Source organism: Melanotaenia boesemani, chromosome 12, assembly GCF_017639745.1.
Source record: "Melanotaenia boesemani isolate fMelBoe1 chromosome 12, fMelBoe1.pri, whole genome shotgun sequence".
In the NCBI taxonomy this organism is placed as follows: domain Eukaryota; kingdom Metazoa; phylum Chordata; class Actinopteri; order Atheriniformes; family Melanotaeniidae; genus Melanotaenia; species Melanotaenia boesemani.
Window position 1 is genome coordinate 23,438,871 of NC_055693.1, and position 24,909 is coordinate 23,463,779.

Below are 24,909 nucleotides of genomic sequence, written 5' to 3' on the forward strand. Positions count from 1 at the left end.
TAAGTCATGGCTGTTTTATATAGTGCCCTGGTTTGTCCATAACCAAAATGCTTCACTAAAAGTAAACAGCAATTGTTATTTGTTATGCTGCTGACACCTCCCCCATTTTAACCACACAGACCAAGCCAGAGAGCACCAGAACACAGCAGAGCAGCAACATGCTGTGTGTGAGAGAGGGAGCGCGAGTGGGAGGGAGGTCTCACCACACACCACTGAATTTTTACTCTTCTTCTTTTTCGTTTTTCTTCCCAAGTGGTGAAGGCATCAGTGACAGATAATAAAGAGACTGATGTTATTTTTTTTATGATGGTGTAATAGACAATAATACAAAACTACTGAGTTGCATGTCTCCGCCTAGTCTTTGCTGCGTTTTTGTGTGCCTGTTTGTGTGCTTTGAGCATTGATCTTGTTTGTGCCCGCCCCCTTCTTGCTGATTGCTTATTTTTCCATCAATAAACAGGATTGTTTCACTTAAGAGTGCTGTGGGAAAACTAATGGTCTGTAATGGATGTTAATGGATTGTATTTAGCTGCCTTTCATCTTTGAGAAAATTGCCTCCCAAACCTGAGCGCACTTTTTTTTTATGCTCAAAGACATAGATTCACGCACGCTGACATACTAGTCTAAGCTTGATGAAGCTCCTGCTGTTATTCTGGTGCTGTTGTACTTTCACATTATAAACAGAATTAATTGCTCTTTTTTTATTTATCATTACTATACTTATTTTGGAGAATTTTCATCACTCTTTGACTGTTTTCAGTTGTTGCCTGCCCCATTTCAACATACCTAAAGAACCCTATCTTGATGGGTCCCCAAGAGATTCACTGGCAAACCACTGTTTACTTCCTATGTATCTATGGATGACATTAAAAATAAAACTGTATGCATTTGGATGAACATATATGTCCAGATGGAACCTTTTTTTTCGAAAGAAAGTGGCATAAACCAACCGAAGGGCTGTAATTAGCTGCTGGACCTATTCATGCTTCCAAGAACAGATAATGGAGTTGATATTAGGAATATACACGACTAATCGACTGGTCAATAGTCGAGAGTTACATTTAATTTTGTAGACATTTGGACCTGTTTACAGCACTGTGTTAAAGGAGCGGCATGGCCCCTTTAAAAGTGAGCTACAGAGAGGGAGCATGATAACAGGTTGCCAAACTATCACAAAAATGTTGCGCTTCAGGAGGACAAAACCAGATGGTTTTGTTTGGTTTTGTTGTTGCTGAATGCTCCAGTCTGCAGAATCTTAAAGCAGCCAGCCTGGGTTCAATACCAGTGTCTCTTCCTGACCCACTTTCTCATCTTCCTACATAAAGGGTTAGTGCACCCTAAAATGTGTTTTTAAGCTGTTAACATAGTATTATTTCATTGTGATGAAAACCAACTATACTGTTATTAAAATTAGTCATTTTAAACCGCCCCCTATTGGGTAAAACCAGGTTTTGTTTTTTGTGACGTAGAGTTAAACTTGGTGCTCCTCTACGTCATGAAAATTTTAAAAACCTCACAGCACCCTCCCTCCAGATACAAAAAATGCCAGGTCTTCACTTTGCCGGCAAAAAGCCAAACCCACTGACGCAGGTTGTGAACTTGTTGTTTGATGTAGATTTACTAGTTTCAGACTTTTAGACTTTTACAGAGCTTTTAAGAAAAAATCTGCAATGGGAAGGATTTGTGCTTTAGAGGGGTGTAAAAGTAACACCGGACTTCATTCTTTACCTGCCGATGCTCATCTGGCGACAGACAGCAGCTCAAATCGTGGCAGCGGCAACTTGCAGCAGCACTTCGGCAGCTGCCACAACCTCTTGCAGGTCGCCACAGCTTTCGTGAGCCTGCTGGAGTGTGTCCTTTTGATTGACAGCTATCCAATATCCGTAGCAAGAAGGGAGAGTGCAGCATAACCACGGTTTTTAGCCGGCTAACAGCCCGCCTTAGCTTTAGCCCCCCTAACTCCGTTAGCTGGTTAGCTACCGTTAGTTCGGTTAGCTCTTAGCTACAGGCAGCTTGGCGTTTGATGGGTGTCAATCATCCACCCCCACCTTCACAGTCCCCCTCTCAGCTCCACCTCTTTGCCCATTTTTGGATTTTCCGGGAATAACAACACCTGCCAAGATGGCGACAGTGGGAACCGCCCTATGAGCTTCAGTTCAGCGCTTCAGAAACCTACGGGTGATGTCACGGAGGCTTCGTTCATCTTTAGTCTATGCTCTGCCCTCTGATTCACCCTCCCACCACGCCCCAGATGTCCCACCCCAGCCTTTTTAGTTTCTGCCGTTTTTCAAAATTTGGCAGTGGGTGGAGTTACACTTTATCAAGAACAATAGAACTGCACAATAATAACAAATAAACAACCTTATATATAATATATATTTTAAAAAAATCTATTTGGGTTTTTGGCGTGCACAGACATACAAAAATTTCACTTGTATTTTACAATTTCCCTATTGGAAGAAAATATTTTTCATTTCTGATCAACTAATCAATGTTTTGGCCTGATTAGTTGATTTCAAGAATCACTTAAAATGCCCATCCCTAGTTGATCTTCTCTGTGGGAAAATTTAAATGGTTTTTGCTCTCTGGCTTGATGTATTGTCACCCTGAAAAACTAACCTCAGCCTTGATTAATGCAGTGTGTTAAAATTTGAATGTTCTCATGAGCATTTACTATTGAGGAAAGGCCTGCCGTCTCCCCTGGCCCTTTACCTGCCATCATCCCCATATCATCAGTGATTGTAGAACTTTGTTTTTCTTCAGTCATCTTAGTGTTTCTATTTCATTACTCAGTGCAGTCATGATTATTTATGTAATTAATTTCAGTCTATGGCAGCTTTTCTTTAGCCCACTGTACACTCTTCGTCTGTTTATGTGTTTGTGATGGTTTATGTTTGGCTTTTAATCCCATGTTGGCCATGCTTCCTGCCAATTTTTCAGTTGCAACAGCTTATTAAGGTCTCCAAGCATTCTCGTTTTTACTACAAACCAATTTAGATGTTTATACTTGTGCAGGTATTTGTTTTTCACATGAATTCCATATTTATTCCCTTACAACTGAGTGATTAAATCTTTGCTTTCTACTCCAACTGGAAACAAAAAGCAGATTTACAAAGCTATATTTTTACATTATCAGTGGTGTTGGTCATCTTTCCTTTTTACAAAACAAAGAAGTTGAATGAACATTGTCAAATTATGCTGATTCTTTTTTTTCTTTCTCCAGTTTAAAACCTTGACACTAATATCTTGTTTCTGGTTTTAGTATCTGATAGAATTTACAGACAATAACAGTTTTAATAAACCAGATGGGAAAAGAGAGATTAAAACTTTGGCTCTAAGATATTGGGTTAAGCAACTCAATTTAAAAACTCTGTTAGGATGTTTCTATTTGTCTAGTAGATAAATTTTAAACTTTTATCTGCAATATATTTTAAATAAAAATGATGGAAATATCAGATTGGATTATTGGTCAAGCTGGTTTGTTTAGTAAAAGGATTAGTTGTAAAGGGATCTCTGTTATTGAGCCACACTATAATAAATGTACTTGGTATAGATTTAATCTTGTGTTTCAGGAGCTTTGCATTAGCACCAAAACATAAAAGGTTAGAGAAGCATCAATGATATTTTTTGGCCAGTAAATGCCCTTACAGCAAGTAGGACATGCCATTTGAATGTTACCAATGGAAAATATAACAGTGTGAAAAGGTGTCAGTTGAGGTTGCATCTTCAGCCACGCATTTTTATTTTTAGGCTTTAGTGGGCTGCTGCTGTCATCCCCCTGAACATGCAGGCAATGTGCTGAATCATGGCTGGCATTCCTGTGGCCAGAACACTGTCCAGTCAGCTCAGGGAATGCTCCACACACACACACACACACACACGCGCGCACACACAGTGCAGAGAATGCAAAGGATGACTTCGCTGTCGGTGTAAGGATTCCTGCCTTTTTGCCATCAATGTGCTTCATATGACTTGTTACATTTCTGTTAAATGCAGCTGCAGTTTCATTTCTTTAACATTGATTTATGTGGGATTTAGATAAACATGGCAGAGCTGACAGTTAACGGTGCATGTCATTGACCACGTGTTGCCAATGACATGCACACTTCTCCTGCTTCTGAAGTCAAACACCAGAAGTAGACCCCACGCCACTGCTGCTCACTTTTGCCAACTAACTGATAGGGATGCACTGAACAGATATTGGTACTAGTACCAAGATTAAACAAAAATCTAGATCAGGTATCTTGACAGTGGGTCCAATCCTATCTATTTAGTAGGGCTGGGTATCATCGCTAATTTCCTGAAATAAGTCAAAGTATTTCAGAATCTTCATACCCAACTTCAGTTTCAAATTATCAGTCTGTATTTGATATTAGGGCTGGGTATTGTCACTCATGAAAATAAACAGCTTATTTAGATTTGATTTCAATTAAATTTGATGTTGATAAAACCTACAAAGAATATTGGATCACTTTTCCACTCCTGAATCTCCTCACCTACACAAGATCAAGGTGGTCCTGAACCGTTAGCGCTGCTACGCTGACCTGACAACAGCTCCGGCAGGCTCTGGAAAGCTGTGGTGGTTTTCATCACAATTAAGTAATACTATGTTATTTACAGCTCAAAACACATTTTGGGGTGCACTACCACCTTCATAAGTTAGTGTGCGCTAATGTGGACTATTGTCATGTTGAGTTCATCCATCAATGGTGTGAGATGATCACATTAAACACATTAACAATCAATCAGCAGCTGAGCTGGGCCTTGGAAAACACATGGTTGAGAGATCCAGTTGCAGTTTAAATCTCCGACAGATTAGTAGGACAGAGCAGAGACATTGATGAATATCTGTAAACGTTAAATAAAACTATGATCAAACTACGGTACGTCAAGTTATCAGCGGGATGGAGGGTAAATTTGTGAAACCTTATGATATTTACGCCACATTTTTTCCGACATGTTTTCTGCCTGTCTGCTGGTGGGAGTATTCTCACCTGCGTGTGCATGCACACGTCTTTGAACATCGAGGAGAATCGTGAATGTGCGACCGTGTAGAGTCAGAAAGGACATGCCATCATTTAAATAAGGTAAATAACAATAATAAAAATAAGTTAATAAGTCATTTCTGTATATTTGAATATCTACTAACCAAGCTAGTGGAGCTATCTTCTTTTTTTCTTCTTAATTTCAGCTCCTTTATTACTTATTTAACGTTGGATTTTGAATTCCTAATTGCACTGACTTAACCATTTAGAAGAGGTTTTGTTCTTGTTTATATTTACATCTTTGACCAAGGTAGCCAAGCTATTTTTTCCCCAGTTTCAGCACTTTATTATTCTTTTGGTGTTATACTCCTACTTGCACTGACTGAACCAGGAGAAGTTTTGTTATATTTTTACATGTTTGACCAAGCTTGTGAAGCTTATTTAAGATATTTAGATTATTTTAGATTGCTGTATTGGTGCACAGTTGTTCAATAAGTTATTCAGTATGTTTATATCTTTGTGTTTTTATAAATTAGAAAAGAAAAAATTTTTACACAAAAGAAAGATCTGTCTTTTCCACACAGTGACACATAATTTGTTAGGTAATTCAGTGAGGTTTTTGCATCGTGTCTTATCAGTATCAGCTGATACAAATTTCAGATACCTGCATCGGTATCAGAAGTGAAAAAAGTGGATTCGTCCATCCTGACTTTGTTGCTATATTTAGTGAATATTCAGACCCCTCTGGCGACTCTTAAAATTTGTTCATAAATGTTCTTTGAAAAAGAGGGGGGACGACAAATCTAGCAACTTTCTTAAGCGTTATTGGAGACTTATGGAGACTGACGTGAAAGCACATATCATTCTAACTCTTCTCTATGAGCAGCAGTGCTGCTTTAAGTTCCTCCCCCATCCCAGAGCAGTCACAGGAGGCCCAGTGCTGACCCACCATGTGGCCAGAAACACCAATACATCTGTGGCATTGTAATCGAGAGATTTCAGAAAAATATTTTGATCAAAGGAAAAATTTCAAATGCCAGCAGAGAAATGTTTTAATTATCTATCAGCTGCAATGATGTAAGTTTGAACCAGTGTGTGTCTTTTCTCATAGGGTTTCATATTCATTCACTCACGCTTTGTGAGAACTAATCCCCTTCTCTATGCTGGGTGGCCTGAATGAATGGGCAGCTGGAGGGAGGGGGTTGCATTTCTTTTACATCTTTTTCTTTCTACTGTGTAGCTAGGTGCTTCTCTTTATAGGTCAAATAAAGACACTTGTCTTGTACTGATATTCCCAAATACTATTCACTTCTGATGACGTATATTTTAGATGGACAGATAGATGGATATTTTACTGTAATCTGTATTTGTGTCCTAATACAGCTATGCATATATAATAGAGAGAATATATTAGTTTCTTGAACTCGTACGTCTCCAGACTAGAGATTAACATGTCATGAATACTTTTAAACTTTTTTATCTTTTAGTTAAACATAACCAACAAGTTTCCCCTGGCTGCTGTTGACACAGCCACTGTAGCGCTGCTGAAAAACCATACCCCGCAGACACTTCTCAGCTCTGTAAACAATGCTGTACTACCCCCTGCTGGTTGACAAGCTGTGACCTGCCTACACAGCAGGCTCATTATACTCCATGCAGTGTGCGTTATTTGATTATCTGAATGCTCTTTTTAACTGTAATAGGACCACATTTACCATATACTGTCTTCAGATTGGCTGTAGGAAAGAACTGTTGTTACTTTTCTTTGTCTTTTTCTCACAAGCCAGTCATCCTGCAAAAAGTGTTGCAAGTATACAGTAAATTCATTCCCTCAACAGTTAGTTTCTGTTTTTGTAGTGTTCATTAGCCAAACAAAATTGTCTCATTTCTGCACCTACAGTAAGATGAAGCATTTTTAACTTGAATGGAAATATTTTTCAAGACAAATAAAGATTCACCTGGTGTCAAGCAAATATTTCAGGAGGCAGCCTTTTGTGTTGGGCTTTTGAATTTGTGCTTTGGTGATAGTTTATGCCAGTAGATGGCAGTGTGGAACCAAACACCTACAGGAACATTTGAACACATGAAATGTTATGTTGAAATGTTACAGTGCAGCTCTGCTTGAACTTTTAGGTTTTTCTAAGTGAAGGACATCCAGTGAAGCCTGAGGTCAGACTGCATCAGCATGGAGCCTCATAGTGTTATTCTGGGACTGAGTCAGCAGGGGTTTATGTGGTTAAATGTGCAGCATTTCATTATTTATGTAATAGGCATCACTTCCCGTGGGATCAAGAGTAAGGGATACTTTGCTCTGTTGGAACTCTCAAAAGGAGTTTTCTGCAAGTGAAGCACAAACAGGAACGGGATTGTCTTTACATTAGTGCTTCCAATATCAAACATCTAAAACGGGTACAGGTCAACAGACGCACTACAGAACTTTTACAGATTTTTCTCAGTGACGTGGTCCTTATCAGCATCCATCTTGCATCCTGCTTTTGTACTGTGAGATCCCTCCAGCCAGTAAAAGACAGTCTTATCTAGACTCTTATCTGATCTCCTCCTCTGTCCCTTTCTCTTTCTTTTCTTCTCTTTTTTAGATAATGTCTTATTGCATTTCTTTGGTGAATCAGTTGTGATGTGTGGTGTGTTTATATCTACTTGCCAGAATCTGATGTGGTTCGTAAAGGGAAACTTGGCTGCAACATCCTGTGGCTTCCCGGAAGAAAAAGTTGTATAGTGTGGTTTCTCAGCCGCTGGGCAGCGATGGCTCTAGAAATGCACATAACAAATGTCACTGTGCCATCACATCAGTCTAGAACGCAGAGTTTTAAGGTGGATTTTTTTTCTTGAAAATATTGTGATTACTATAATAAAGCAACAGACATTTATACAATTGGAAGAATCTATCTTAGATTTGTATACAGATTAGAATCCACAATCTTTTAAAATTTTTCCTAATTTCATATAAAATGCTCATGGTAATAATTTCCTATCTACTGTGGAAGAAGACATGAATAAATTGCTCTTCTGATTTTTTGCAAGTTATAAAAAGCTGAATACACAAGGAGTTACAGGACAAGTTCTGATTGTGACCAAAAGAGGGCATTGTTGATTACTAATCTGTTCTGATCAGCTCTTTTTCTTCCAGAGAACAGCTTTTCTCACTTCCAGTCACCACTTTCACCATCATCACTCTGCATCTGACAGTCCCAGTAAACTTAAAGTGACCAAGCTGTCGCTGCATTCGTGCTTAGTGTCAAACTCGTCACGAGTCACGAAGACACTCTGTATCTGCCTGACTGTAAAACCCTGGAAGAAACAACGGCATCTTCCTTTGTTTGGTACTTAAATGTTCTTATGATAGCCCTGCTTTCGTTGGAGATTTAAACCTGCTGACGTGGAGCCGTTGGGAGTTAATCCACTCACTGCTCTGTCGTGTTGTCTTTACTTGTAATGTGACATCAGTGTAGGCAGAGAACTGGGCCAAGGATTGTAGCCTAATGTTTCCAGGTATTCATTTGACAAACTTTCCCTGACCTGAAACGTGTGATGTAAAGGCAGAGAAGACTTTCTTTCAGCTGTAAAATAATCAAGACATGCTTTTTATTTTACCTTAGTCTAAGTGAACTGATACTAACAAAGCATCTTTCGTGATGACACATTAATGAACTATGTTTGCAAGCAATTTTGAAGCCCCATATTAAGTCTTTAAGGAGCCATAAATATAATGAAATAGATTTACTTTGAGGCAGTTCTTCTTAATTTTGAGGAAGTGTGGAAACAAATCAATATTGGTGATGCCAGCTATTCAGTGAGTGATCAGTTGTGCTACAGCCTGACCCCTCAGTTTGACCCACAGCTTAAATTAAATTGGAGCAGAGTAAATGCACAGGTCATCAGTTTTAACGACATATATCTTGGATGCAGAGTATGGGGGGTGGGATGGAAGCACCTACTGCTTTGACTACACATTCCTTAATTGATATTGTGGTACTGTGGAGTTCTTTGAGCATAAACTCCCACATAAATGTACAACTTGTAAGATTCTTGTGGCTGTAAGGTGGAGTCTGAGTGGGATGTTTGTCCCAGACATAAGCAAGTACTTTCCCTTTCTTTAAAGACTCTCAAAGATAAATTTGGAGAGAGATAGATGGATAGATAGGGCAGGGTGTCACCACCAATTTGCTGAATCAATTCAATTCAGAATAACCTGATTCAGTTAAATTTGATATCCATTAATTTACAAATATTTATGTAACAACACTGTTTGTATATATTAAAGACTTTCTTAGATAATAATTTTTTATAAAACAATGAGCCTGTTTACATGACCATCAAAATCAGATATCTGGGAGTAATCAGATTACTGTAATGATCTGATATGACGCAGTTACTTGCACTTCTAAAGATACGATATGTGAAAGATCGTTGTGTACATTTACCAGTCCATTATTGGATTTATTTTGGAGTATGTGGGTTTAAGGAGTGGGGTGATGTCACTTTCTGTTATTTTCAAACCTTTGTTGTTTGTTGAACATGTCGGAGCCCGTGGTCTTAGCGTTAGCTGCTAAGGTGGCATCAACCTGCATAATAGTTCACAGGTGAGAGTAATCCAGTGATGAATGAAAAAAATCTAACTTGGCATTATCTCGGCAAGAGAAGCTGATTTGGGGCATATAGGTGCCTTCTCACAGTTGTGAACATAATGTGATGATGATGTGCGCCACTAGTGTCTTCCCTTCAGGCCCTTCCCCCCTCATCTTTTACTACTGCCGATCCCGTTATCTCTGTTATGTGATGTTTGGACTTGAGCGCTGTGTGTTCTTTGGCTGCTAATCCTTTTAATGCCAGATTTCACCCTTCATTATTCAAACCTGCTGCTCACATGCCCATCACAACTTATGTAACTTGAACCTTAACCTTTCATGTCTTCATATATTGGAAAAATATATAAAAAGATGCAGTTATGAATGAAAGTGCACTATATAAGCTTATAGAGTTTTTACATAAAAAAAGCTTAAAAATTTTGTTTGTCCAACTTTATTTTTCAGCTCAGTGTGAACTCCTAGACAAGCTTTCATGTAGAAACTTTAGTCTTCAGAAATGGTTTTCCAGGCTAAGATTGCCATTATTTCACATTTCATAAGAACTTTTTGGCACCTATTCTTTTTTCTTTTGATTTTATTTAATGTTAATGGAAAAAAAAAAACCAACAAAAACAGAACAAAAACTTTTACTTTTTCCCACACATCATGCCATCATGCCAGAAATAGAGATTTTCAGCTAACAGTTCTTTGGAAATCCCCTACATGTCCCAAAATACTGTTTTATATCGTTTAAACTTAACGTTACCTGTATTTTTTTGTAGCTGCAAGCTATAAAGATTCCTTGTAACAAAGTGCCCAAAGATTCCTTAAGTTGGGTGGCTTTTTTCATACTTTAATGATCTATAGGTAAGGTTTAAGTGGCTCAACACACTCTCACACACAAATGCAACTCTCAGAAAATGTTTAGGTATTTGGATCGGAAAGAAAAATTAACAAAAAAGCAGCCAATGTCCAAAGAAAATCTTTCTCTTTGAAGGCCACATTATAAGTAAATTCCCATTTTCACAGTGCTGCAGCTTCTCCTCATAAAAAACACAGGAATAATTTTCTCAGGTAATAGTTTTGATCAGAAGCACAGGGCCCACCTCCCTTTGTTTTGTTTTTTCTCTTCAGTCAAAGCTGGAAAAAAAAAATAATAAAAAGTTTAGCTCTTTTACTGCTTGTAATTGATAAAGTTTTTCTTTGTTTTTTTTAAAGGCAGCATTGTCCAAGCCTCCACAAGCTGTTAAAACTAGAGCTGCAAGGGTTTGAGGTGTGAAAGATGCCGCTGACACTGAGAGATTTTTTAGACATTTCAACACAACATTTTAGTACTCAAGTTAATCTGTAAACCAGTCGGATGCAGACGTGATTAGAAGGTAAAAAATTCTTTAAGACTGAGTTAGCTGTCAGGATGTGGATATTGCTGTATTTTCTGGATGATGTATATGTTTCTACAAAGTTTCCACTTAAGACTAATTGATATGAACTATGAACAATCAGAAATTATTAAATGGTATTGCCTTAGTCTGCCAAATTATTTTAATGACAAACATTTATAGGTGCTTCAGTAAAGTAGATATGATGTAGCATAGTAGCCTTTTGTTTCACAAAAAATAGCAAGAAGATGACAGACTTCCTTTGCAGGCAAAAAAGTTTCAGGGCATTTGTGTTGCTGTTGTACTTTAGTAAGTGTAGGGGAAAAAGGCTTGGATTAAATATGTTGATGAGAAATTATATGTTCTGTGTTGTGCTAAGCAATTGTTTTTGCAGCCTTGTTTTATTCTAATTAGTTAAAACATAAAGTGAAAAGGTGGAAAATGTATTAAATAATATTTGAAACATCTACTGCAGCTTGCAAAAGTATTCACCTCCTCGGCATGTTTCCTATTAGTATTTTGAAAGCCACTGTGTGTGTTAATGCTCCTCTGTGTCCTCCCCCATCACTAACTCACTGAGAGACACAGTACTGATAGTGAGGTGATAGATCCAGGCCATTCTAGCTCTTGTATTTCTACCTGACTCGCTCTCCCTCCTTCTGTTCCCTTTATCTTTCACCGTCTGTGTGAGTTTAGCACTGAGGACTTGCTGCTGTCAGCCCAAACTCCCCTATAGTACCTCTCTCTTACGTGTGAAGGCCAAAATGGCCACTCATCATTCCTCCCTGCCTCTCTGACTGACTCACTGAGTGGCTCTGTGTCATTCTCCATAGTCAGGGTATGACTATGGAAAAACCACTGCCAGGGCTTACTGGTAAAGTCTTTGTGTGCTTTCCACTATCAAACTAGAGCTCAGCCAAAAGCCTTTACAATTCAACTATTCAATAGACCTCTTTTTTTCATTGCTGGGGCATGCCAGGCCCCTTTTTATTAGCATCTACAGTCCACATTTCCCCAGAAGCACAGCAGAAATTGACTGCAGACTTCTTTCTGTAACATGTACTGGAGGGAATGGGGGAGAAAAACTGCTAAACCGACCTACATACAACCCTTTGATCATTGTTATCTAAATAGCTGCAGTGATGAATCTGACAGAGTGTGTAGGGTTTGGATCTATATTTCCAGTCATGCTAATGTTGTGCTTTGAAAAGCAATGATTGTGTGAAACAATCAGAAATTAACCACAGTGATTGTGTTTGTGGTGTCTGTACTTGACAGCTTATTTATAAAGAATTATTGTGTGAGTTTTAATCTGCATCTGTATGGTTTATTTAAAGATTACATGCAGAACAAATGGCCCAGCTCATAGTTGCATGCTGTAAAAATCTCTTTGGGGTGAGCGTGTGCATATTTATCATGCTTTCTTCCAGTATTATACACACCACAAGTCTCTTTTTCTTTTATTAGTCACCCCCTACCCCTGTATTTGCCTTTTTCTTTATATGATGAAAAGCTACTACTAAGATTATAAGAATGTTTTGGCTGCTTTTTATAATTAAACAATTGTTGGTTCTACAGTCACTAAGTAGCTCTAACAGCACAAACAATGAGAGAGTAATTATGTTAAATGTATATCTAAGACTGAAATCTACACTGCATATATCAGAGGTGGGTTTATCATCCTGCTTGATGGTTTTTGCTCTAATCACTTAAGTGGCATCGTTAATTACAATAGCCCAGTTATTTCTCTAAAAGCCATTGTTCTCTACTGAAAATAAAACATCTGTATTATCAGCTTTTCATGAGTTGCTGTATTTTCATTGGCTGTATTTAACCTGGTTCAATAGAAGGATGTGACTCTCCTTTGAGGTAACTCTAGAAATCATCTTAAATGAGAGTCAAGAAGATGATGATGGCCAGCAGCTGAGAATTTGTTTAAGGTGTTTGAATCATAATACTGATGGTTATGCAGGCTGTGATAGGACTTAATAAACCTCCTTAGAAGTCATGTGTGCTACTGATTCATCTGCAGTGCATCAAGTCTGTTGGGACAAGTAAAATCCCCAGACTGCACTTGTCTTTAACCTGTTAATTCTTGACCGGCTGCCTCTTATCCAGTGGAGGCCCCTGTGAGTGCGTATTGTGTTTTCTGTTTGTTGAAGCATTAAGCCATCGTAAGACTGCCGTTCAATGAGAAATGACAAGATAAGACCCTAAAGCACAGGGTCTCTTATCTGTCACGCAGAGGGCTGGCGTTCAAACTAGGGTACAAGAAAAGTCAAATTAGAAAATACCAAATTAATTAACTTTTGTGGAAGACGAAGTCTGAACAAGTTCGGTCTGGGAGTGATTCATATAAAGACAGAATGTAAATTTGTTGGAAATCTGTATCCCATAAATCACAGCGGTAGAACGCCAAATAAGCATCTTTCTACTTATCTTATTAGATTATTCAATAAAAGGCAGTTTGCTGTATTTGGGATGTTGGAAGCTGTAATGCTATCTGTGTGGTTGGAAAGTTGAGGCTCAGATCTACTTTATAGCCACAGAACATCTCAGGCTATAAAGGGCAGAGGGCTTGCGGTGTAGAACGGGGTAGTCACTGGACCACATGCTAATCTCAGTTGATGGTTTATGTAACTCCTTCTATCACATGATCACACGTCATCACCCTCTCAGCTACTGTCTGTAGCCAGTAATTCACTCACCAGCCAGCTATGCAAACACGAATGGTTGACACAGAAGGAAAGATGAGGGGCACACATATATGATCACTGGAACACTGTTAGTTGGCTTTACAGCTTCAGCCACTAATGCATCCATAGGCGCGACCCAGATCTGTCCACCAGTGTAAGACGGAGCGAGGACAGTTAAAAAAGTTAAACAAAGAGGCTTGCTGCACACTGCTGCACAACTTTGGAGCACATATGTTCCAGCTGAATGACGCCTCCATGAGAGCGCAGGGAATACCACTGCAAGGCCATGAAGAGATGGCAGTGAAGCTTTTGTTCTGGGAACTGGAGCAGCATCTCAAAAGGTAAAATGGAGACAGGGAATGCCCAGGGAGTTGGGTGCATCAACTCCCTGGTTGGGCCAGTTGTTAAAGATGCTTACAAAAGCTGCAAGGCTATGTTGCCCTTTGTGTTCAGTCATTTATGGCTTCAGGGGTGACATTGGCATTGAGGAGTACTGGGTCTCCATGCTGCAGGATGCTGAGGGAGATGGTTGGCATGTAGCATAATGAATGAACTGTACATCTTTGGTACAAGTGCATTTAACATACTAGTATATACACACACAGGACTTTGGTTAAGTCTAAAACATGTTTCTTGTAATTTTTTTTTGTCTTGTCCATCTCACAAAGTTAACCTACAGCACAATAGCACTTGATCTGGTTTTATTACCTACTGTAGTTATAAAGTTCTGAGAATTTGGCTAATTGTTTTCTCTCAGTATTAATACATAGAACAGGAGCTGGATGTAGAAAACAGTTAATTGTCAGTCATATGTATTGTAGTGGTAAGAAATGTTTTAATGTAGTTAAAACGCTCAACACCATGAATTACCGTCATCAGCCTGCTCTGAGCTTAGTGTAGTTTGGGTCATTTCTCTCATTCTGCCTCACTAGGTCACTGGGTTACTGTTGATTTACAGCAAGGCCATCAGTCGGCTCACCTACCTAAAACACCAGCAGTTGATACAGGGGTTAAAACTCACCACTATTGCTAAATGCATCAAGTATACCTACAAATTATGCAGAATTATTGTCATGATAGCATCTCAAGGAAGCCTCATGGTAACAGTGTGGAACAGGTGAACTGAATCACCTGCTCCAAACTCCCCAGATATCAATCAGATGGGAAAAAGATGTTTGTCTTCGAGATGGAAAAACGTGAGCACAAATTATAAATAATCAAAGGTTCGTAATTGTATTTTGTGGATCTAAAACAAAAGGTTTACACTACTGTAATGCCACAAACCCATTATTTCCCTCAGAACTGGTGTTTCTGCGCCTCATCAGCTGTCTGATCAGCTTCCTGTGTCTTTGCAGCCCTTCGTCTGGGGAAAAAAACAAACAGTGGGCTCCGATTTGTCAATGGTTGAATTAAACCAATCTGATCATTTTCTTTGCGGTATGTTAAACCAGCTGCTGGACAGGCAGCATGCAAATATGTTACATCAGAGGTGCCCAAGTCAAGTCCTTGAGATCTACTATCCTGCAACTTTTAGATGCATCCTTCTCCAACACACCTGAATGGCTGATTTCCCTTGTGTTTGTCATTCAGCTTTGCAGAGGCCTGGCAATGAGCCATTCATTTGATTCAGGTGTGTTGGAGATGGGATGCATCTAAAAGTTGCAGAATAGTAGAGCTCAAGGACCGGTCTTAGGCAGCCCTGTGTTTCATGATGTAGGAAAGTTGTGGAAGAAAAGACTTGACTACTAAAGAGGCATTTTAGACTAATCAGGAACAGAATTTCATAGAAAATAACTCGACATTTAATAGCAAGCCTTGCTAAACTGAACAAATGTGAAATGGGAAGTATTTTGGATCTTTTGTACCCAACTTAAGCTTCAAATTATCAGTCTGTATTTGATGTATCTTGGAAGTGGGAAGTTGAAACTGTTTAGCTTTCTTTTAAGAAACAAATTCTCATTAGTGGCTATTCTTTCAGTTAACTTGAGAAATGTATGGACATATAATGTACTTAAATGTTTGGTATCCCAGTGAAGATTGGCGTCCTCATTGGTGTATTATTTTTTTTGTCCCCCATACAGAATCTGGAAATTCAGATGTATTGGTCATGTGTTGTGCAAATGTGTTTCCTAGTTACAGAAGCAAATGTTTGTGAAACTTTGGCAACATAACATTTCTTTACATCAGCCAATTAAGAGGAGTGAACCAGCGGTGAAGCCCAGGGATTGTCTGGCCGATGACATGATTTATGACTTATGTGTTTGACTTGCTGGCTGTTACGTCACCTCAGTGTTTATCTGCCATGTGGTATTTTAACAAAACGGGCGGATCCTGAAGAGAGAGGTGGAGTTGGTTGCTCTAAAACCCTAACACTGGTGTGTCTGAGTTGTTGGATTGTCTTGTCATATTTTGAACAAAACATGTCCCAGAAAATGAATAAGAAGTAGGGAAAATGTGACAACTTGTTAAAAAACAAAACAGGGCGTAATGTCTCTAAGTGTAAAAGTCTTGTCCGTGGTCTTATTGCAGTGCCTCTTTCAGGAGAGCATCTGGACCAGCGGTCTGTGTAAACCGGTACAGATACTCTGAAACCTTTGTGAGCTTCTATGCACACTTGAGTTTGAAAACATAACACGGGAGGGTTGACTCCTTCAGAGCCACAGTTGTTCTGGCTATTTGGATGTGGATAAGTGGCTAAAAGCTCTTCCAGTCAAAGACTCGACCGGAAGAGATCAGCATGGCTTAGAAGTTCTTTTTTTGGTGTTTGGCTTCTCGGTACAGTAAGTGCTTAGTTGTTTGACTGGGATAGAAAATGAACAGAGATTGACACCAAAGTATAAAGCTGTTTGTCTTCATGGTATTTTTAGTGAAGCAGGACTGTGGTTGTACTGGGGACTTTGAAATCACCTTGTAGCTACCCAGCTACTTCTGAATGTTGTTGGATTTAGATAATTTATTTGTTTGTAATACATATTTTGCCCCTCTCCCATTCTCCTGTCACTGTTGCATATTACCTTCAGAAGTATGTTAATTGTTTATCCTAGAGCTGATTCGGGTGATGTTTGGGCAGCTATGCTGATGGCTTGTTTCCAGTAACATTTCCTGGCTTCAGCTTAGCATTTAGAAAAGTTTTATTTTGTGATATAGTACATTGAATACCTTTTGGGTTTTTGTCTTGCAGGTTTGGGATATCCATGTTCACGTTTGATGTTTTCATTGGCTAAATTGAACCGAATAAACTAATGTGTTGGGCCACCAAAGGGTGGGAATATTGGCTGTTGGCAGCTGTAATTCAGTCGAAGTAAATGTCTGAACCAGAAACAAATCTCACTGAGGAAAAACTACTGCACTGACTTTCCACAAAAAGAACATGAAGAAAGCACCTCTTGAAAAATTACTAACCCTACGTTGGAATAAGAAGGTAAAAAAAAAGAAAAAAAGATGGATGGATGGATGGCTTGTACATCTGGGAAGATGGCAGTCAGTCACATGAGTTTGTCAGGTCAGACCAGAAACAGCTGGTGGGTCACATCTTAATCTTTGCCAGGTCTGATACCGATTTCAGAGTAATTTCCTTCCCCACAATTGCAAGTATGCCTGGTTGCAACCTCCAACTCCACTCACGTCGGATTCGACAGGTTAGGTTATGGATTAGCGGCTGCGGCTTCTACAGGATTAACCCCTTACGATGCAGACGTACCGGTCCTGGTACATGACTACTAATCAACAACATTGCAGCCATGCGTGCATTTCCCTCCGTCATGAATGCCCACAATATACACATCAAATGAAAGCTCAAAGTTTTGTCTTTCCGATGATATAAACCATTTTGACACACAACAACCACAGCGCTAACACTAAAGCCTTTTTTACAGAAAAGCAGAAAGTTTAAATGTTGACTTTCCTTACCTTTGAGGGCTCTCTATAGGTCAGACATCAATATTTCCCATCAAGATTGGTCTCATTCTGTCCCTACAGGTTAGGCGAGGACAAATTTTGTTTTTTTTTTCTGTGTGTTCTGAAGTGTATAACTTTTTATCAGTAATACTTACAGTGATTCTGATTGGTGTGGATGAAACTAGAGAGTGTTACCTTTACAAAGAGCCCAAGCCTGTACTTACAATCCAGAGGGTTCAATAACAGCAGTAATTCTAATTTGAGAGGTCATATTACAGGCGTTTGATAAGGGGTTAGATGTCGGAGGAGTTGGATGGCCAAGTTTCACTTTTCTGCTAGTTACGGCAAGAGGCTGCTCCCCAAATGTGCATCCTTTCTTCGAAACAAACTTCAACTTGGTGAATAAATGTATAACACAAAAGTGGAACATTTTTTTGTGATTTTTTTGGACACTGAGACACTTTACTTCTAAAAACAAAGACAACAGAAATTGGAATGATGGAAAAGCCAGTTTGTACAGGTGGGTTTGTACAGGGGTGATTTGAAGTTCTGTAGTGAGTCTGATAAGTTTCTGATAGGTTGTAGGAGTGTGTTGCAGAGGGTAGGGGGTGGCAGTGGTGGCAAAGGCTTGGTCCCTCACTACTGTTTTCATCCAACTTTTCATACACATATAAACCCAAATAAAAATGGCAGAGGAAACCTGCCTACTTTGAGCTTATGAGCTGTATGCTTTGGACAGTGTGTACAGACTATTTCACAGGTTTGTAATGTACATGGAATGTGTGAGAGTGGCCTTTCAGATAGAGATGGGAGGGGTGTGTGGGGGAGGACGTTGTTTAATAAATGTCTGAGGTGAGAATTTCTGTGGAGGAGGTGTTTTTAAGTATCTGTGTGACCAAGATACTCCCAACTATGAAGTATTGTAAAGGCACTTATTGGGTGTGTGATAAACCACACTGACCTCCATCACCTCAAAGATGGACATTTATTAAATAGGTCATTCACTCATCAATCATAACAGCAGGACTTAATAATGTTGAAAATGTCCTTGTGCTGCCTGAACAGTTCTAACCGGTCAGTGTGTAAACAAAGAAGTGTTCTGAGATGTAAGCAGGCACCTCAGACTCCTTGTTGTGTTTTTTCAGCCCTCACTAAGCGATTTTTTTAGGGCCTGCTGCAGTCCTTCTGTAGGGGAGTGCTGTTGCTATGTAAGGGGGTGTCTGGTCAGCAAAAATGTTTCAGTATGTGGCAAATGTCAAATTAAAATCCATCTAGATGCCAAGATGCAGGTTTTTCCAAGAGAACACTGCACTGGGGGAATGATTGATATTTCTCACTTTACCTGTCAGTTGTTTAAATGTTGTAGTGACTGATGTGTGTTTGTTGCACTTGGCATTCAAATATTAACTTACAATATCCTTGTAAGCTTTTTCCACTTGCATTTAGACTTGGGTTATTTCTGTACATGCAGATAGGTTTGTTTATAAAAGACATGGTGTTTTTAAATCAGATACTGTTTGCATGAACATATGGGTCCCTCCCTAAGTCCTGTGCCTTTCAGTCTGTCATGCATTTCTCTCTCAGCTCAGTAGTCAGCATTGCATTGATTTGTGATGAATGTTGCCAGGATTCTTTGATATTATGGTTGGGTCTTACAGTTGTGTAGTATTACCCATGACCACGTGGGGGCAGTATATGTCTATACAGCATAACATTTTATAGTCATCTGAAGCAGTTTGATTCACAAAGCCTAATTTCCATTTTTTAATAAAATAACTGCATCCTGTTCATATTCTTCTCGCTCTATATATTATAGTGATTATTTTGGCCATGGACACAGTAATTAATGTATTTATCAGATCAATATTTAGATGCCTTGGTTGTCATGTCAGCAATGTTATTTGCAGGCGTCTTGTTTGAGAACATTACTATTATTTTGATACCAGTTAGAGCTTGTGTGAACTGACCTTAAGTTAATTTGTGTAAGCAATGCATGCCCAGTTATCCTCAGAAGTTCCCAACAAATGTTACTCAGGGATGAAAAACTTCACTCTCTGTCTGCGGTTATAAAAACGACAAAAATCTAAAGTTAAGGAAATTTAATCTAATTGTTCCTGTGGCACTACAAGACTGGAAACACTAGACATGATTTGATTAATGTGTATAGCTGCAGTACATCAACAGTCTCTAAACGTTGCCCTTTCGCGTCCTTTTTTTGCCAAGGCGGAGTCTTCCTCCATCCGGTTTCCCCCGGTTCCAACCATCCTCCCTCCACCGTCGGAGTATGCAGATCATGTCAGCTGAGCGGCGGGTGGGGGGTTCCTGAATATATTAGTCAAACAGTCTCAATCTCGACCAATCAGGGACCAGCTCCTCAGTGTGTCGCCTCATAAATTATACCGGCTTGTAAAAAAGCTGCAGACCTTTGTGTACCGCTGAGATGAGCTAACCATGGCTCGCGTCTGTACCGTTGCAGTCGGTGCGTGCGCTTTACCGGACTACAGTTGAAAGAATAGCGTGGATGTGTCTCGCAAAGCTGGTGGCGTGGAAGTGGACTCGGGTTTGTTTAAGGGACTACAAAACATGAGCAGCATGAATACTTCGTGCTACACAGTGGCCATGGATTTGGGCGTCTGTCAACTAAGAAATTTCTCCATATCGTTTCTTTCGTCGTTATTGGGCGCAGAGAGCTCGCACGTCGAGCTCGACAATAGGTAAAATAAAAAAATAAAATAAGTGTTACAACACTGCTGTGTGTCCAGGGCTCAGCTTTTTTATTTTATATTTTTAACTGCATCAGTAATGTCACCGCTGTGTGATTAAAGCAGCGCTTTCAGTATCAGTGTATTCAAAGACCATAACGCCATAAACGCCTGCCAGGGGAAGCCTGTGAGGAATTATTTGACACTGAAACCAGACAGCCGCTTTTATAGAAATTTCCAGATGCTTCTTGTAACGACCCACATTCTTCTAAAGGAAGAAAGGCGGCTTCCACGGAGCTCCGTGGGCTGCGCTTCTCCTCATCTTTTTACACTGCAGCATCAGGCTGGGTTGAAATGTATTTATTTCTCTCCTCTTGTTTTTCAGCTCGTCGGGAGCCAGCGTTGTTGCTATAGACAACAAGATAGAGCAAGCAATGGTGAGTTTTCAGTTTTCGTCTTTTTGTGTTACCCACTGCAAAACATTGATAACAGTGGCTTTTTACTCCATAGTATGCTGAGATTTGGGCGGTCGTTAAAAACTAGGACTAGGTCATCCCTGTGATGCAGGACTTGATTTTTTATTTTTTCATTTCGCCCCCTTTTTTATACATCTGTAGGAGTTGTTTCATCATAGTATTGTGCAATATTTAGCCTATGTATTTAAGTCACTGGCAACAAACGGCACCTAGCTGTGGAGGAAAATTAATAATTCTTTGTATTATACTGCATTGTAGCTGACATTTAAAAAATAAATTATGATAGTTATGCACTTTTATTAAAGCAAGTGTGAGAGTAATGACACTTAATATCTGCAGTCGACTCCAACTCTGTCCCTACATCCAAATTGAGACACGATTTCAGAAAAATAATCCTTAAAAAATTTTTAATAAATTTATTTGTCGTAAAAGGTATCAGATCCAGTATATTGTAAAGTCGGCGACGCGATTCAAAGCGTTATAATCCAAAAACCAAAGAGGTTTTGTTTTCCCTTTTACCGTCTCTGTTGTCAGGTCTGTTGCTAGGCAAGCTGGAAGACTCTCACGCCTGGTTATAAATATCTCGACCTTTGATTGGCTACTCATAAATGTAGGCCGGCTTAATGACGTAGCATCCTGGGAAATATTGTTCCTCACGTTTTCCCTTTTTAACATCTGCCTATTGTGTTATAACCACATCAGACTGAATAAAGACTCAATTAAGATCTTAAGATTTTTCTTGTATCTTAATGTAGAATTAATAAGCTTATCATTGGGGAGGATTTGGTTTTTTTTCGTGCGTTTCGTTACATTTCTGTTAAAACATTTGTCTATTGTTCAAGCTGTGTTTGAAATAACAGTAAAATGTGTTTGCATTTGAGTGGCATGACTTAAACATCAAAAGTTTACAAACTTTAAAGACAACTTTTTATGTATTATAATTAATTAGGTCAGGTGTTTCTAAATCACTGCAAGTTCTTTTGTGAAAGGTGTTTTGCAAGGTGATTTTAAATCCAGACTAGATAAGGTCTGTGCATTTTCCTCATGTTTGAGATACAATCATTTTCAATAAGTTAAATTGTATTATCACTTAAGTACTATTTTCATCCTTAAGGGTCTGGATTTAAGGAGATTTTGCATTTTTTCACATTTTATTAAATTTCTGCAATAATTGTCCCTAAGTCTGAGAAACTTTACAGTTAGTAGCCAACTTTTATCAATGTGATACTGATAGTTTCCGATGGTAAATCCATGCTTCTGTCTACTTCAGGACCTGGTGAAGAGTCACCTGATGTACGCCGTGCGTGAAGAGGTGGAGGTCTTGAAGGAACAGATCAAGGAGCTGATCGAGCGAAACTCCCAACTGGAGCAGGAGAACACGCTGCTGAAGACATTGGCCAGCCCAGAACAGATGGCCCAATTCCAGGCCCAGGTTCAGACTGGCTCTCCACCTGCCCCTCCAACAGCTGCCCCAGCGGCACCCCCGAACACCGCCACCCTCACCCAGTCCGCCTCGCACAGCTCTGGACCCTCAGCGTAGCCTGGTCTGCGCCGCTAGACTGACTTGACTTTCTGGTTTTGAGCTCTGCTAAAGCTGCAGAGCCAAACTTTGCCTTCTTCAGCAGGAGGTTCCGCTGTTAGGACAAAAATTTGCACATATTTATCTCTGAGGGATGCAGCCAGCTGGAAAAAGCAGTGCTGTGCTCCTTGGCACAGTGGTGGGTGACAATCTTTAGATGCTGTATGGGTGGTTGTTTTGAGGAGGATGAATCATCAAACATTTGCCAAAAAACCCTTGGTCATCAACAAGAATGTCTTACCAAGATGAAACAAAACTGTTTATCAGTGATGACAATATGCTTAGCTACAGATTTAAAAAAAAATGAAATCACTGTGCCTGTGTCTGGATTTTAAGTGATATACTGACGATGGAGCAGTGGCAGGTGGAGGATTATATTGGTTGTTACCTATTTTGCTGAATGATGTAAATAAGTGTTCTCTATCAAGGCTTGATCTTAAATGTTGAGACTTGAGAGAAAAAGCCTTCTCAGAGTGACAAATGAAGAATGTGAGCATTTATTATCATGACAAAGTCCCCATCTGGAATGGGGGAGTTGGCGGGGAGGGGGTGGGAGCTTATTTTGAACAACTCTTGGCAGCATTGATGATGTTACTTAAACTGTGGGTTGGTGGGATGAACAAAATGATTTCTTATGGAGATGATGATGATCTATTTTCAGTATTTCGCTTTCAAGTTCGTCATTTTGCCCTGAAAAAAGCTCATTGTTGCTGTTTTCTCAACCCTGCAGTGGCATGTAATTTAAACCTTATTTTACAGGGTTGAGACTTTGGGCTAAGCTGCGATTTCTTCTATTTTTCCCCCCTTTCCACAAAAGTTCTTTGGGCAGATGATGATGTACATTTCTGTATAGTGTAAGTACAATGTAAAATAGTGAGGAGAGGAGGGAGAGCAAAAAAGAAAAAAGAAAGGTATGCTATATAGGTCACACAGATTGATGCAGAGGAGCAAGAAACACTCTGGTCTTGCCCGGCCTTCGTCATCTGTTTTTAATGCTGTACTTTCAGGACTGTGGATCGACAGGAGGTTAGGCTATTTAACTGACAACACACAACCAACATTGTTGTTTAGATCCCTTAACTGCAACATGAACTCTGTAAAACAACTTTCACATGGCTCTTTTTTCTTTCTGAGGTAAAGCAACTTTTATTTGTTAAATTTTTGACAGTGAATACTTTTGGATCTTGGATGGAAAAAAATACACAAACTCTGGAGATGTTCTTTCTTTTTCATTCTGTGTATCAGTTGTATGCTCATGTTCTGTGCATGTTTCTGCAAAGACCGGATGACATAATGTAACATAAATACCTACAATTGCACTTGACAGCTGCACTTCACAAACTTTCAATAAACATGCTTAAGGAAGAATAACAACCTGGTTTTGCTCTCTGTTGTGAATCAAGCCTGTGAGCGCTGGTTAGCAGCTTTAATTTCCTCAGAAGCCAGCTGCTTTGTACAAGTCTTGTAGATCAGATGAATTTGATCCAAAGTTAATGACTGCCTGCAGTGTTACATCTTCATTTTAGCATGAGTGGTAAGAAAAAGCAAAGTATATTCAAACGATTCTCTAAAGGGCAATAAAACATAATTTATTTACACTCCTAGAGTGACACATTATTGGGCTGTTTTATTGGCTGAGCTCCACCTTACAGTGTTTGTTATTCACAGTTGACTGATAAGTCAGACACGAAATACTCTGCCACTAAAAAAATACCCTGCTGATACATGATCTAAAACTTGTAGGTGCCCAGAGTAGTAAGGTCTAATCTATGCCGTCTAATGGAAACCACTAACAATACAACCATAAAATAACATTAATAAATAAAAGCTGAACTTGAAGCCCAACCTATGCTTGCATTGCTGCTATGTGGCTTTAACAGAGAGCAGTGTGGCAGATTTCACAATGTTCACATGCATGACCAACAACAGAAATCTTGTTTGGGCACTAATGTGAATTTTAAACAAGAAAACAAGGGTCTGTAATTGCCTATATTTAAGAGTGATGCACTTAGTTAACATCAACCTGACATTCTGTGTCAATGTCATAAATCAAAATAAGATGGAAAAATTTAGTCTGTGGCTTCCTTCATTCCACCTTAAACTTAATGAAATTAAAATCCATTTACAAATTAGGAGCAAATAACTCCTAAAAGGCACAATTAATATGATCTTCTTGCTATTGAAGTTTGTAGTGTCATTATGCTAAGATTTAATTAGCTTTTCAGATCTTAATGCCTCTTATGAGTGGTCATTAAAGGACTCCCAATAATTTGAAATGGTTGGTAAGTGGTGCAGATTTCAAAGAATCTTGGCTGAGGTATTCAATACCAGGACATATCTCCAAGTACCCTCAGATACACACAGGTCCTGTGTGTAAGTCTTTCAGACGTTAGCACAATATGCTTAGTATCTATAAGCAGAGAAAGATCAAAACTACAGTTTGTCAGTGAGCATAAAGTCAAAGAAGAATTCTCTTGGAATAATATGCTCTGGATAAAAGAATCAAGATGACGTCATGTGGCACAGTAACTCCAGACATGTTTTCTGCAGATTTTCAGGAGAAACACATCATCATTATGAAGCATAGTGGTGGTAGTATTATGGTTTAG

The 24,909-nt window shown here is 39.2% G+C and overlaps 1 protein-coding gene across 3 annotated transcripts in view; it reads left to right on the plus strand.

The window, feature by feature from the left end:
• LOC121650065 (TSC22 domain family protein 1-like) overlaps positions 1 to 23,211 on the plus strand; it is a 34,530-nt gene extending 11,319 nt beyond the window's left edge. For 2 of the 3 annotated variants that reach the window (XM_042001353.1, XM_042001352.1), the window contains 2 exons: positions 20,631 to 20,682; positions 21,992 to 23,211. In XM_042001353.1, the coding sequence (XP_041857287.1) occupies positions 20,631 to 20,682; positions 21,992 to 22,261 (322 nt within the window). In that variant the 3' untranslated portion in view covers positions 22,262 to 23,211. Of the gene's footprint in view, positions 1 to 18,386; positions 20,258 to 20,630; positions 20,683 to 21,991 lie in introns of those variants that run through there. The other variant, XM_042001355.1, reaches the window with a different exon arrangement.
• Positions 23,212 to 24,909: the final 1,698 nt, after the last annotated feature.